Raw genomic sequence first — 15,582 nt, forward strand, 5'->3', positions numbered from 1 at the left:
CTGTATCAGATACGATTAAAGGGATAGGGAAGGACTCTGCGCCAACTCCTGCCTGGCTGCGGGGGGGGGAGGGGGGTACTTAACCCCTTTGTTACCAGTGCACAAGCAAAGGGTGGGGGGTATTCTTAAGCCTGCTTCACCTGGGAGTGGGTGAAACAAGGCATCCCATTTCAGGAGCCATTAATTGTGTGGGAAGCTCATATGCTGAAACTCTTTATGTTCCTTGTAGAGCTACTGGAGGACATTTGTATTTAGTTTTCTTTCTTTGCCCTTGCTAGCTCTCTTTGCTCAACTACACAGCCCTTCCCCTTACCTGTTTTCCTCCCAACACTGCCAGAAGGTACCTTCTGATTGCCCATGCCTAGCATTGTCACAGTCCTGTTCCAGATCTTTCCCTGGTCAGTGTTTTGTAAGGAGATTATTTTCTCCTCTTCTCTAAATGGCTTCACCTGTTGCCCTAGCTCCCTTTCATTTTCATGCACTTAACTATCCAGTTCCACAGCTCTGTCTGTCCAGGTCTGTCTGAGTCATTTCAATAGGGGCTGTACTTGCCTGAAGCTTCTGAACTGATGGGGCCCTGCTAACAGGCCTAATCCAAAAGCTGCCATTGACTTCAACAGACTTTGGAGCTGATCCATAGTCTCCAGAGCACATGCTCACCCCCACCCATTAAGCTCCTGGTATCCACAAACCCACTAAGAAAACCTTGACTCTTCCTTTAAGAATTGTAGAAAATTAGGGCCTCCAGAAGTCCAATTCCCAAACATGGGGGAGGCTGTTCCCTACCTGTGCATGCTCTGGTCCTACCTTGTTATGAATGGCCTTGGGAGATTTTGTTCTTAAGTTGAGCCATGTCTGTCATACGTTATCCTTTCTGCCATCCTCAAATAGTTTTCCAAGCAGCTGTGTGTATGTGTAGGTGGCTCACAGAAGAAAGGAAGCTTGGGTTCCTGAGTTCATGCAGACAGGATCCATGCGTGTGGCCATTTGTGCCAACTAAGAGGTTAGATGGTATTGATAGTATTCTGGAAAATATACGTGCTCAGGGAGGGCTTCTTATAAGGAGATGACATGATCTAATGCCTAGAGCTGAGGACACAAAGATGAGAAGGAATAAAGAGGACTGAAGTTTCAGAAACTCACTACAGTGGGTAGGTGTTGGGAGGGGAGGGGAAGGGAGTGGTAACAAGGCTATAGTTAACAGCCTCTGACTGAATCCTAATTGGGGAATGTGATTAGAAGGGAAGGACTACTTACTAAAGAAATAAATACAGGCTGGAGAGACAGACATCTTGAGCAGTGCTATAAGTCACTCAGTGAATTCTGTTATGGTCCTTTCAGCAATGGGCATAAAAGAAACATGCACACGCAGGGTCTGTGTGACTTAGACACACCTTCCTCTTATTTAAGTGGAAGGGCAAGACATACATGAAAAAGGCAGAAAAATATTGATGCATGTAAATGAAACCTTTAAGTTTATTATTCCATACATTGAATGCAGAGTTAATGGTGCTAGGACAGCGCGGATTCTGAGGACAGGGAGATAGGGTGGGTGGGAAGGGAAGGTGCTACTCGCATAAATAAGAGAAAGAGGCAGTAATAGGTTACATGCGCACAGGGTGCAAACATACTACATGATCTTTTCAAACATCACATAGGACAAGTTGTCCATAGCTAAAGGCAAAGGTAAGGGTGCATAAGGGTCATCTCAGCAGTCTCAGTCAGAGGAGGAAAATGCTTGCATGGATTGCAGGCCTATGCTTTGTCAGTCTGTCCCATCTTCCCAAATCTACTTCTTGGCTAGGTCTCCCATGCTATATTTTGGCAGCCAGGTGGGGGGCATCATCTTCTCTCTCCCTGCCCCCTGCTTCCCCAGGTTAGAGCAGTCCTCATGCTACCTGGCACTGAAGCCACGCTGGTCCTGATGATGATTTGGAATGAGTCAACAGGTTGTCTTCAGCAGGGCAGCAAAGATGGAGACAAGGAGAAGGGGAACTGTCTGACTGTTGCTGATGGTTGCTTTCAATTGGAAAGCCAAAAAAAAAGGAGATGTCCATTTTCATTTCACTCATTTTTCTTCATACTCAGCCAACATTATGTGTTTTCCCCCATGAAGTACTGCAAGACTATCTTCCCAGGCCAAGTGAGGGTAGAACTGAGATGCTGGTCAACTGGGACAGGCAGTGAAGACACACAAGGGTGTGGGTGCAATTCAGCTTTTTTGTTTTTTCTTGTGTGGGGAGGGGAGGGGGAGCAGGGCTCAAGGTGATTGTTTTATCCAACTCTTTGTTTAGGCCAATAAGATTCCAGATGACAGTTATTGGTGCCATAATATCTTCATTTCCTATTCTTCCACATACCATGCAGGCACAAACACACAAGAGAAGAGCAAGCACTGGCTTTGGTGGCATATCTTTTGGGATATTACGGGAGGATGGAAAGTTTTAGAGGGGGCAAGGAAATGGCCAAAACAAAGGAGCAATACAAAATAATTATTGCAAAGGAGGATTTGGTCCCATCACCTTTGTGATCCATGGGTTCCTCCACACACAGGCACTTTGCAATATGAACAAGACAAGGCCCAATTGTGGGCTCCTGAGTCCAGTGCACTGTGTAGTCAAGTCTTAAAATCTCCATGTGGAAAAGAGAAGGTGGGATATGAGATGGATAGGGTGCATTTGTGAAAGTCAATGGGAAAGTAAGCGTAGGTTGGTCTTCCAACAGGGATCAAGATTCGTACATGTGCGAATCCTTGGCAGGAATCCTGCAAAACACTGAGCACAAGGAGGTCGGCCACACCACCCCCACCTCTCCTCCCACAACATGTTTGCCAAAGGTGCCCGACCAGCCACCCTTCACCCACAGCAGGTGACAAAGAGTTGGCCATTGTGGTCTGTTGGAAATACTGGAGCAGTTTGAGGGAGTGGTAGGAAAGGGAAATATTGCTTATCTCACAGCCAAGGGCATGCACAATGAAACCCACCAGGACCAGTCGCTCCATGTCTAGAATTATCCTTATCTAGAAGGCCAAAAAAAGTTCTTTGCAAGCCAGTCAGTTGGCATGCGTGGAATTGAGAAGGAGAAAGGGCGAAAAACCTTCCTCGAGGCGGGTGAGCCAGCGATAGCTGGGGTCATGATGGGCACTTCTGGGTGCACAGTGGGTTCTGGTGGATGGAGGACACTGAATGACCTCAGGGTTCGGAGGCTCTTCTGCCTGTGCTGATTCTTCGGATCCTTTCCGCTGCTGCTTCGGTCACTGTGCCCTGGTCCCTAGGGTCTGGAGAGAGTTGTATACACAGGCTGCTCCCAATGTGTGGGGCTATGGGACTGTGGCACGGAGGGTGCAGGGTCAGAGATGGCAGTGTATAGGGGACGTTGTGAGGGCCCCATATAGGAGAAGGCAGAGTATAAGCCAGAGGCTTGACTGGAATGACTATAGTAGGGTCCCGAAGGCTGGTGGTCAGGGTAGTCAAACTGGGGCCTGGAGATAGAAGGAAATGCTGAGCCATAGTGGGGGAGACTCAGAGATGTGTACGCTATCTGGGAGGTGGATGGCTGGTCAGTGTAATGACCTCCCGGGGCAGACCCCTCTGTTTTCACCTGTGCCTTGGAGTCCACCACCGATGATGTGGCAGCGGACAAGGAGACTCCATGCTGCTTGGAGATCCAGGCGGAGTGTCCACTGGCTGCAGCCAGAGCACTCCCCAGGCCATAGCCAGCAGCAGCTGCCGCATAGCCCCCAACATGGCCCGGGTGGCCAGCGTGTCCATTGGGTGGCAGGTACTGGTCAAACTCATTGACATCAAAGGTCTCCATATTGGACATCACTTCATGGCTGATCTCTCCAATATCCACATTGCCAAAGTCAATGTGAGGCTTCCCCCCTTCCCCTAAGGAGCGCCCTTCCCGCTTGGTGTCTGCTTTGCCAGCCTGCAGTTCTGTCTTTGGAGTGGTCGGCGGTGTGGGAGGTCCATGGCTCTGACCTGTGTGATGGAAACCAGTTGGGAGTGGGGAGGGAGAGAGAGAGAGAGAGAGAGAGAGAGAATGAGTGACCCCTTCATCATATAGTCCAAGCACAGTCTTCTAGGCAACCAAATAGTCAGCCTGCTACCTGAGGGAGCTCTGCTCCCAGCATTGCATAGATCCAGGACTGTCAGGCCTTTCTCGGAGCTCACTGTGCCTTGCCAAGACCTTGGTAGAGGCACAAGAGGGGAGGAGATAGCCGGCCACAGCCCAAATTGCAATTGCATGTATAAAGTCCTTAGGGTTGATTTCCTTTTGACCTCTGGGAGGGTTACACCTGTGGAGTGTAGGCGCCTGCCCCCACCATGCTGGTGACAGTGGGTCAGGGCCAAGTACTGGACCCCAGGAGAAGGTTTGGTTCACACAGGAGTGCTCCACAATCTTATAGGAGGCCTTGATTCTTCAGATGGCCAGGGGAGAGGATGAGCCAGTAGTCACCTGCTTGCTTAGCTGCATAGATGGAACTAACCTGAGGAGTGTTCGGGGTGCCCATCAGACATGGGGGATCCTTCCCCAGGATGCCTGTGATCCAGGTGGGCGTTCTTATAGTGGGCCTGGATAGCTGCAGCCCCGCCGGCTTCTCCCTCGGCTTGGCCTTCACCCTCACCCTGGGTGGCCTTGCCATTCTTCCGTCGGCGTGGCTGGTACTTGTAGTCAGGGTGGTCCTTCTTGTGCTGCATCCTCAACCTCTCTGCCTCTTCGATAAAAGGCCGCTTGTCGCTTTCATTCAGTAGCCTAAAGAGCCCAGGGGTGGGAGTGAGACAGAGGGGAGGGGGCAGGTGTGTCAAAAAAATTGTAAGGCAACATGTACATGGCAAGTTAATATATAAATCAGGCCACCAGAGACCCTCCCCATTTAGGAAACACCAAAAAGCAATAGGAAGGGCAGAAGAGCAGTTAAGTGGAACTGGGAAAGCTTCATCCTCTGTATTTGTTGTTAATTATTACGTCCTGTACCCGGTACTGAGCACTATACCCATGCAGTGGAAAACCTGGGCGTTCCCCAGTGATGTGACTGTCCGCAGCCTGAATAAGTAGGGCTGTGCGAAACGGCACCGTTCCATTTCAACTTGCGTTTCAACGTTTCAACAGAACAGCATTTCGTTTTGAATTTTGTTTTGGTTCGAAACTGCTCTTCCATTTCGTTTCATCAAAACAGTTTTGCTGTTTCAATGCTGTTCCGATGTTTCGCCCATAGGCTTTAATGGGGAAGCTCAAAACAGCCTATAACTTTGTCATTTCTGGCCTGATTTGGATGAAACTTGCAGGAATGTTAGCCCCTTTGGAGGGCATGAAGTCTGCCACATTTCAAGGAGGTATTTGGAGGGGTTTCAGGGAACTGCACCTCAAATTCTTGAAAACAAAAAACTCATGTCACATATATGTGTTAAGCCACAGCAGGGTCAAAACTGCAGGCTTGCTAACCCCTGCTGAGGCTACGAAGCCTGGCAGCTTTCAAGGAGATAGGTGCAGGGGTTTTGGGGAAACTCCACCTCAAGCTGGAGCCAAGCAAAACTCGTGACATGGGTGACACTGTGTGTGTTAAGGCACAGTAGGGTGAAAGCTGCCGGCCTGCTAGCCCTTGCTGAGGACACAAAACTTGCCAGCTGCCAAGGAGATCAGTGCAGGGCTTCTGGGTTCTGGGGCCCTGCACCTCTGGCTGCTGACAGGCAAAACTCGTGACATGGGTGCTTGTGAGACTGTGTCTGTCTTGGGGCACAGGGGGGGTGAAAACTGCAGGCATGCTAGCTCCTGCTGCGGCCACGAAGCCTGCCAGCTGTCGAGGAGATCGGTGCAGGGGGAGTCTGGGGCCCTGCACCTCTGGCTGCTGACAGGCAAAACTCGTGACATGGGTGGGTGACACTGTGTGTGTGTTACGGTGCGCCCTCACTCAACTGACACCAAGGCAGAAAGCAGGGCAGTTCAAACAATGCTGTCTTTTATGCAATTTTTCCATCCCTCCCCCAGACCACGGGGATTGGAGGGGACCTCAGGGAAAGATGACAGTCACTGGCCAGCTACGCAGTCAATAATGAGAGCACTTCTTTCTCCCCCCACCCCCTTACTTTAGTTTCTGTTTCCCTGCAGGCAAGTCCAGCTTGAGCTTCGAAAACTGGAAACATTTTGAAAATTTCAAAACGTTTCAACTTACCTCATTTCATTTCGAAGCTGTTTCAAAGCTCTCTGTTTCATTTTGATTTCGCTGTTTCGAGCTTGAAACGAGTCGAAACAGCATCAAAATGAAACTGCCAGCAAAATTTCGCATAGCCTGACAAATAAGTTCCCTTCCTCCAGTTCCACATTTAATTTATCCTCTAAGGCAAGTACAATTGTACTGTGGTGACAGTGATCAAAGCAGGGCTTCACAGTTACCAAGGAGGCCATGCACATGTGTGACCACTAGGAATATCCTTCCAAAAGGAGATAGCAAATCCTCATGACTCACAATGGGCTTGGTCATGTATTTTTCTCTCTCTCTGAAACAAACTTCTCCCGGTCGCCCTTGTTCTGGCATTCCTGTGTTGCAGCATAACTTTCTTCCTTTGTGCCGTGTGACCGGTTCTGCTCTAGCAACATGAACAGTTGCTAGCACTGAATGGTTAAGCTACACCATGCCTCTGGTATTGGGTGCCAGCTTGCTGCCCCTCTGAGCATCATGGCTCAGCTCATCCTAGGACCGAGTTAGAAAAGATGTTGCAGCAAAACCAGCTCATCTTATTTTTCTCCCTGCTTTCAATGCTCTTGCTCCCACAACCATTCCCTTCCACCTCCCCTCCCATGGGACCGGTGTGATTCCTGTAGCAAAGACTTGAGAGCCACCATTAGAAACAGAAATTGGATGTAGATGAGCTTTGGCTAAAAGTCACTAAGATCATTCCCTGTTTTCCTGTCAAATCAATGGCTGCTCTAGTTAAGGCAGGAACTCCAAGGAACTCGTGTCACGTGAGCAGAACCACTGCAGAGGATGTAAGAACAGAGCAGGCCTGTGGCCTAAACCATTTATTTTTACATCTGAAAATACTTAATCTGTTTCCGTGCTTCTTTTTTGAAATGCTCATGTGACTCCCCTCACCCCAATCCCCACCGCGAGCATCCTGGGTATCAGTCAGATTCCAGAATCGGTGCTAGGAGGAGTGAGGCTGGTTTTCTGGGGGCTTCAGCGCTCAGGGGCTGCAGAACTCGCAGAAGCAAAACAAATGACCAAAAACTGGGCTGGACTCTGGGGTTTAACCAAATACTAGAGGGGATTCTCTGTTCCCCTTGAAGCGCTAGAGCTCTCTCATCACTAATCTCATCACACAGGTATTGCCCTTCGCAGAGCAGAGGATCCACAAGCAAGAATGGGCCTGAACAACCGAGGAGGAGCAGGAGTCATGGTTCCAGGGTGTTGCTTGCAGAGATAGCGAAGAAATCTGTAAAATGTATAGCAAGTACCAACTGGCTTCTAAGCACCCCTTCTCACTCCTCTTCCTCCCCAACCCCCACCAGCCAGTAGCTAGAGGGTGTGACCTCCTCTGGAGCCTCCTAAGGTGCTGACCTAGGTTCACACCGGGCAGCTCCAAGTAGGTCATGGCCGCACACTGCATTCCACCACTGCCTTAATCCAGGAGATTAAAACAACTCAGTCCTTGGGCCCAGCACCAGCTTTCCTGCCTCCCTCTCACTGCCACACACCACACGTGCACGTCCCGAAGGGCTTTAATCCCCCACCCCAAGTCGCTCCAAACACGGGCCTCCCTTAGGTCAAATCAGGCATGCTTTCAAACCCTGCAACACTCGTATCCCCCATTGTCTCCAGGGAGTGAGATACTGAGCCTCGAACTCAGATGTGACCCTGAGAAGCACCGGTCCTTCCAGGACACCCCGTCTTCACTGGCTACTGAGTGGGGGAGCAAGAGGCCAACTTTCCATCCTGAACATACAGCACACGAATGACTAGGGAACCAGGCCCGGACTCCTCAGCGCTCCCAGCGCCTTCTATCCCAGAGGACTAGGACTGGGGCTTGAAAGCATGTGTCCTTGCACAGGATGCCCTGCTAGTCCTGGGGTGGGGGAGAGGCCGGCACTCCACCCAGCCAGCCTTTACTTGTGGGAGCTGCCAAGAACACCGAACCAAGACTGCCAATGGAGACCAGCAACGGAGGCAGAAATGGAGATTTCCAACCTCTTTTCACAGACGGGCTTTGTCTGAGAACTCCCTGTGCTGTGAGGAGCAGGAAATGCCCCATCCCAGCTGGGTTCCCTGAGCTACACCCCCCCCCCCCAGCATCCCAAAGCATTGCAGCCATCAGGGTGGCAAAAACAAATCTGCTCCCCACACCTTTGCCTTCTCCCTTTCTGTCTCCCGGCTGCCTCTGCCCACCCTCCCAGGATCAGAGCTCAAATCGGCTTTAGCAAAGTGAAACTGGTGTGAGCAGGCAAAGGCCAGGAGATTTGGGGGATTTAGATTTCACTTGCTTCCTGCCCCAGCAGCCCCCAATCTCTTCAGTCTCTAATGCAATGGAATCTTGCACAGGCAGCGAAGGGAAGGGGTCAAGGAGCAAAGCCCATGGGCTTAAGTGGGTCTTAACAGCCCTCTCCCCACAGCAGGGAATGCTTGGCACAGACCCACGGCAGGGCAGTGGGAGAAAGGGACCCAGCAGACACCTCTATTTGGGAAGGAAGAGAGAACCTCTGACTGCCCCTTTATTCTTTCCTCTCTCCTTTTGCCTGGGGGGTTGTGCTGCATGGCGGGGAGGGACCCAAGCCCACCTTCTGGCAGGGCCGGCGGCTGACTGAGTGGGCTGAGGCATGGCCTTTCCACTTCATCTGCAGTTGCTGATGAGTCAGGGTGGTGTGAGGGCCCCAGTTACCCCATGCTGATGCAGTACACCAGCAAGGGGAGGACTGACTTGGAAGAGATGAACAGCCAGGGGGTATCACATCCCAGATCTGTCAGGCTGACCCTGTTCTCTGGGCCCACGGCCCAGCTGAGGCAAGGCGTGGGGAAAGGTTCTGCTGCCATCCACATACCGAGATCCCTTCACCCCACATTCAGCTTTTTACTGTGCACTTCCACCCCATGCCTGTTTGTATTTTGGCCTCGGAGATGGTTCCGGCTGGCATTTTGGCTACTATTCATGCCGACATTTTCAATGCTCGTTATGTCAGGCTCCATTTGAGAACTGTTCCCTGTGCTGTGAGGAGCAGGAAGCGCCCCACCCCAGCTGAGGAAAGCAGCCAAGGAAAGCCTGTGGGCCTGTGCAGAAGGTTGCTGTCCTGTCTTTTCAGTGTATTCGATTCCTGATCTGTTTCTCCAGTTGTTGGCGGGGAGGAATTCCTTCTTTCTGCAATCACACACACACAGCTGTCCCAGTGCTTGGGAAAGCAGAGAGAAGTTAGTGAGCATAGAAAGCTGGCATTATCTATGGGTGCGCCACTGTCCCTATGGCCATAGACAGGTCCACAAAAGCGCACGCGCACTTGGATAGTTTAATAAAGTGAGCACCTGGGATGGCTCCTTGACAACAGTCCCCAAGTGCTTTCTTCTTCCCTTGCATGCCAGTGCCAGATTTGGGAAAGGAGATCTTCATCTGGGGGTAAAGGGACTCAGTACCAAAATGACTGCCCTTTCCACTGCCATGGTATCCCTCTCTCATTTCCTGGGACTTGGACATAGCTCTGCCAAAGCACCTCACTCCTGCCTTCTATCACCCCCTGCTCCTGTCCAGCTCAGCCAATGCACCTCACTGCTGATTAGGCACTGCATCCATTGCAGCATGCTGTGGATCACGGGTTCCCTCTCCGTCTCACCCCACGGGCATTCAGGAGGCTGGCTGGAATCTGGTCCAGCAGGTGGCACCCTACTGTCATGACCATCATGGTCTCCATTGCTCTACCAGCTGCAGCAAGAGTCTAGCATCTTACATGGACCATGCTGTTTCTCTTTGTTGCTCCCCAAAGGGCGGGTCTCCTCATTCTAATCCTCTCCTAAACTGAATGGGTTTGGGGGCAACGTGTCAGAGAGTTTTGTCTTCAGCTTCTCCCCTAGAGGAACATTTGTCTACACAGCACTGATGCAATTTGACAGAGTCAGCTGCCTCCATGACTTGCCTCCACCTCCCTGTTGGCTTCCTTCTGTCTCCTACAGAATGGCACCTTTCATACCCTGCAGATCCCAAGTGCATTACGCAGCGCTGGGTCAGTACCCAGCAGCACAGTGGCAGCATGAGCGACTGTAAAAGCTGCCCTGGGCTCAGCGGTTTCTTGCCTACTGCAACAAGAGGGATTAGACTCCACTTTATAGAAAGAACAGTGTTGGGTGGGACTTGGGGCTTCTTTCTCAACCTAGTAGACTCTTTTCAGAAAGATCTCTTTTAACTCAGAGGCAGCGTCCTCTACCAGACTCACTAGAGAGAGGTAAAAATGCGCTCAGGTTAACATTACCTTTGAACGATCTCTGTATTTTCCAACTCACCGAGGGTAGATGTCTATCTTTCTGCCTTTGGTATATCTAATGCACCTGTTACCATAGTGCCAAAGCACTGATATAAGATAAGATCAACCAACATTTAGCCTGGATTCTCAAATGCAACCAGTGATTTGAGGTATCCAGCTTAGAGGTACATCTTGCAGGGGTCTGATTTTCAGGCATCTCTAGTTGGGTACTAGCCCCTTTTGCAACTCTGGGCTTTTGAGACATACTTCTTATCTTCTGTCAGTATGTAGATGCTCTGGTAATGAGTGCATTAGAAATACTCAAGACAGATATAGTCTGGAATGTGGGACGGGAAGTTACCCAAAGGGTGGTGGTCTGGCTGGACATTGGCCATAGGGACTGTGTGGTATGCTGCAGAGGTCAAGCAGACTTTCTGAGCCAGTGGTAAATTTTCAGTGGGCCAGTTGAATTCTTAGGTGATCTCCCATGGTGTTGCAGTTTCCTTCTTTTCCCCGCAACACTAACACAGACACCAGTGCCAGAGGTCAATCCCGCTCCTACAAAGAGCTCCCAGCTTGTCCTACTGCACCATGCAGAGAGGTTAGAACACCTCCTAAGGTAATAGGCTTCCTGCTAGTTCATCAGCAAAGGTAAAGCCAAGAGCAGATATGGGGGTTTACACTTATTGAAAAATACAGCACTGCTCAGTATTTACATTCCCTGATCCTGCCACCTCCTTTGCACGACAGATCCCTGATTGTACACACAGCCTTGTAGACTTCCATGGGGCTCTGCTCTCTACCTGCAGGGTCAAGGCTTAAGAAACTCTGTTTCTCAATAATGTTAGGACAGTGGATAAGATCTCTTGAAGCAGAATACTGCAGCATTGTGGGGGTGGATATTAATGAACAACTCATCATCAGGCAGATCTGGACAGCAGAATGCTATGGGCTCTGTTAATGTTAATGCATAAACTGCAGTGCTAGGTCTTTAAGCTAGAATCATAAAGAAATGTACTTCTGAAAGTCAAAATAGTACTGTTCTTCCAAAATAAAACAAAGCGCGGGAGTGAAAGGTGGGGAGGGGATGGGATTTGGAGGAGCTAGGAAGGAATGGCATGGAGCACTTATGGGAACTTAATAAAGTACAGACAAGAGAAACTAATCAGAAGGGGCAAAGGGGAAATAGAAGGGAACCACTCCTCAAAGTAGAAGAATATGCAACATGAAGGATAAAGGTTCAGGGTGGTTGATCTGCTCCTACGTTCTTAGAAAGGAGGCATCAGAGGTTAGTGAAAGGAAAATGAAATAGCAACAGTGTCTGGTATAATATCCAATGGTTGAGCATGACGGTGGACTAATCATAAAAAAAGGGACAGGCAAAGGGAGGGTGAAGTGAGAGAAGCGGGTAGGAATACCCAGACATGAAAATCATGTTTGAGGCCTACCATGCTTCTTTGCTTTAATTCTCCAAGGAAATCATTTTGCTCAAGTTGCATTAAAGGCAAAGGGGTTTGAGTAAACTGCTTGATGTGATTAAGAGGAAAACTAATGCCTAAGGGTTAGATTTTCCCCCACAGAATAATTTGCTTGAAGTCAGTGGGAGAACTGGGCACCAGTTGATGAGGAGGGTGGGGCTTGCCTCTTTCTTAAAAGTCTCCAGTCTCCACTGCAGTTCTTGTTCGCCGTCTCCCACCCCGCCCAGGAGGTGAGGATCTCACTCAGGGGAGGGATGGGTATGAAAGGGGATCTGTTTCAGTTTCTGGAAATCCAAGGCTATTCACACAGGGTGGATGGTCTCAATTCACATTGGTTCACACAAGGCAGGGAAGCGATGGTGCTGGGAAGGGGTGCGTCTCAGAAAAGCAGGATGGGGGAGGGAAGCATTTATAATCACTTTCTTGAGTTATTAATGGAAAACATCATGCAGAAAATAAGCAGAATTTTTGGCTTCATGTCACATGGGTATTACACATTCCCCCACCCCAGTCTCTCAGCCCAGCCCATTGGTCTCAATGGGGCTGGCCTCGCTTAGGGACGGGTAGATGGGGAAAGGACCCACAAAAATGATGAGTTAACCTGAAATGGGAATGGATATTAGTGTGGGTCTCACGGGTAGTATGTGTGAACATGTTGGGATAAAGGAAGTGGGCACGTGTATGTAAGGTGGGTGGGGAAAGCCAGTGCCGTTTTATGTCAGCGCACTACCAAGGTAGTCACTGGGTTGCTGGTATTTCTTGAATGCCGCAGGCTTGGAAACAAAGCCCCAGCAATCTGATCCACCATGAAACGCTTCAGCCAGAAGAAGCTGTGCAGAGTGAGGTATGGTGGACGTACTGGGGGCACAAGAAGGGGGCACCATGTGACCTCCTTTTTGAACAATATGTTAGCATGGACTCACTCCTCTCTCTGTCCCCTAGCTTCCATCACCTTACTCTGGGGACAGTGGATTCTTGTCCCATGCCAGGATGCATGTGTGGTCCCCCTCCTGTATACTGAATCTATGCTTCCCATTTTGTACATTGACACTATCCTGAGAGCAGTCCAGAGTCCCCAGCTAGCCGGGCCTGTGGCTGGCCAGAAAAGAAAGTGCTTCAGGGGAGTGACTGGGTTCTCACTGCCTGACTATTCTGCACCCTCTCCTTTGCTGTAACCAGGATTCCAGCTATACTCGAGCAGTGTGGATGCATGCTGTCTCTGAGACCAGGGTCCAAATATACTTAAGGATATCACAAGTGAAATGAATTTGATGGGGATGGGGCTTGAGGAATGGGGCCTATTTTACCTTGCTGGTTATCTGTTTGCCAGTAGCAGAGGCCACCGCAGGTTGGGAATGAGGGGCATTGATAGAGTTTTGCAGAGGAAGCCCCTGCTATATTTGAGCCTAAGGACCACTGTCAGTTCCTCACTTCCCTGATTACTTTGCTTTCCCCAGTTTCCCATGATGTTCCCCCTTGAGGAAGCAATTCCCTTTTAACGATGCCTTCTTAATCTCATTCTGCTTCCAGCCTTCAGCTCGGCATCCAGTCCACTCCACATTGCCACTGGCCCTCACCCAATTTTCTCTTACCTCCAGAGCTTCCCGAGGGTCTTACTGAGCTCTGCATTGTGGAGGTGAGGGTACTGGTCAGCCAATTTCCTCCGAGCAGCCTGTGCCCACACCATGAAGGCATTCATGGGACGCTTGACATGTGGTTTGCTCTTGTTGCTCCCATTAACCCGTACAGGCATGGGCACCAGGGTCCAGTCATAGCCACTCAGCACCTGGCTCACTGCCTCCCGAATGCACACGGGGAACTTATCGTCGTCCACCTCTGAGTCTTGCTGCTCCTTCTTGACCTTCCCCATCTCTCCACTCCCCGGGCTGGTGAGATGAGAGGTGGCATCTGATGTCATGGAAGGTCCCGGCGAGAGGCAGTGATGGTCTTCAGAGCCCACTGGGCTCATTTCCACTTCTGAAAGGTCTTGGTCATCTGTCATTATTTCTCTTGCTCTTGCTCTCCCTTTCTCCTCAATACTGTCTTCCCTCTAGGGAAAAAATGGAAAAGAAAACACTGAAACTAAAAGGACACAAACCTACCCCAATAACTGACCATGAGATGGGAGACACTCGATACAGCAAAGTAAAGGAGCTGCCATGTGCACCAGAAAAACCATGATTGCATGGGGGTGGGAGTAGGGAAGCCTGGTTAACTGGAAGTGCGATTGAGGAGATTTTGGAAGGCAAAAGGAGAGCTCAAGGAGCAGTGAACCCCCTTCTGTGATGATAAGTCCAATGGGAGCTGGGGACAAGCGGGGAGAGGGTGGGAGAACTGGGAAAAGAATTGTTCCTGGGAGTGACACTTTTTATTTAAAACTTGCCTTGAAATTCTCAGGAAAAGCAAAGAGGAGGAAAAATTTGTGGCTTGGGTGCTAATAAACAGGAACAAAAATGTCACCCATTCCAGGGAAAGTTTAGCAAAAGTCTCTGAAGAAGCAAACCCTAAGTGCACCCTGGAGTCGTCACACAGGGAATCTGATGCAGGCTTGAAGAAGGTGTCCGTGGGGAGAAGCCCCATTTCCCCTGCCCCTTCTCTCATTTGTTTGTAATTAAAAGTACACAGTCGCCCCCCACACATGCATTATTCATATACCTACACATATTTCAAGAATCTGAAAAAAATCCTAGGCTGTGACTTGTTCCTTTCAGACATGCAGTTTCTCTTTTTCTCTCTTTCCCCACAGTTCTCCCTGAAAGTCTCTGCCATCACACAACAGTTTTCCCACCTCAAGAAAGAAATGCTAAATGAAAAAAAAAAAGCCCCTTCCAAAACTGGATAGAAAAAATGTGTCTCTCCTCCCCCCAGGGTTAGTTGAGAAAGGAGTCAGTGCAGATCAGGGGTTGTTATCCCTCCAATGAAGCACTTTTGGAGGGAGACGAGGACCTTTCCTGAAGAAACTCAGAAAGCCACAGAAAGTAGAGGGGAAAAAAGAGAGAGAGAGAGAGTGTGTGTGTGAGATTGTGTTCAGGTAGGAAAACTTACGTTGGCCGGTCTGTCTGGCAAATCCTGAGAGGGCTGTAATTTGTATCCCAATAGCCCCTCTGTTCTCCTCTCCAAGCCCTGGCAGCTTACAGGAGCTCTGCGCAGAGGAGACTCTTAGACGAGTGCCATTCCTAGAGGGAGGCTTGGTTTTTACTAATACCCTGGCTGGATGTCTCTCTAACTGGCTTGCTGCTTAGCACTGGGGGAGGGAAGGGCAGAAGGTGGAGCTAAGCAGTCTTTATAGCCAGAATACATTCATTTGATGCAGGCAGGGAGGGGACATTGACAGAGCCCCCCAATCCTAACTCAAGCACACACAGTTCACATGCCCAAAATCAGGCTTCTCCAGGGAAACTGTAAAAAATGTATTACTAGTACTACTACTAGTACTCCTATTGGGGAATTAAAATAAAGCATTCCTCTGGTCACTGGGCACAGGTAGGGTGCACTCCCCATTGTCATGAAGGAAGACAGGATTTGTGTCCCTGGCCAGTCTCTCTGCCTCATTCGGCAGGTTTTGTTCCAAGGGCCAAATCGGCTGCACGAGAAATTGGTTGGGAATCCATGGCTTCTAGTTCTTGTCACCGTTGTTTGCTGCTTACAGTCAGAAGGCTGGCAC

General features: G+C 49.8%; 1 protein-coding gene across 1 annotated transcript; it reads right to left on the reverse strand.

The window, feature by feature from the left end:
• Window positions 1-2,222: 2,222 nt before the first annotated feature.
• Window positions 2,223-15,165, reverse strand: SOX10 (SRY-box 10). The gene is made up of 4 exons (XM_019544907.1): window positions 14,964-15,165; window positions 13,511-13,968; window positions 4,493-4,758; window positions 2,223-3,983 (listed from the first exon to the last, which is right to left on the reverse strand). The coding sequence occupies exons 2-4, from the start codon at window positions 13,918-13,920 to the stop codon at window positions 3,271-3,273; spliced, it is 1,389 nt and encodes a 462-aa protein (XP_019400452.1). The 5' UTR covers window positions 13,921-13,968; window positions 14,964-15,165; the 3' UTR covers window positions 2,223-3,270.
• Window positions 15,166-15,582: the final 417 nt, after the last annotated feature.

The sequence above is a fragment of the Crocodylus porosus genome, unplaced genomic scaffold (genome assembly GCF_001723895.1).
Source record: "Crocodylus porosus isolate Cpor-Errol unplaced genomic scaffold, CroPor_comp1, whole genome shotgun sequence".
Lineage (NCBI taxonomy): Eukaryota > Metazoa > Chordata > Crocodylia > Crocodylidae > Crocodylus > Crocodylus porosus.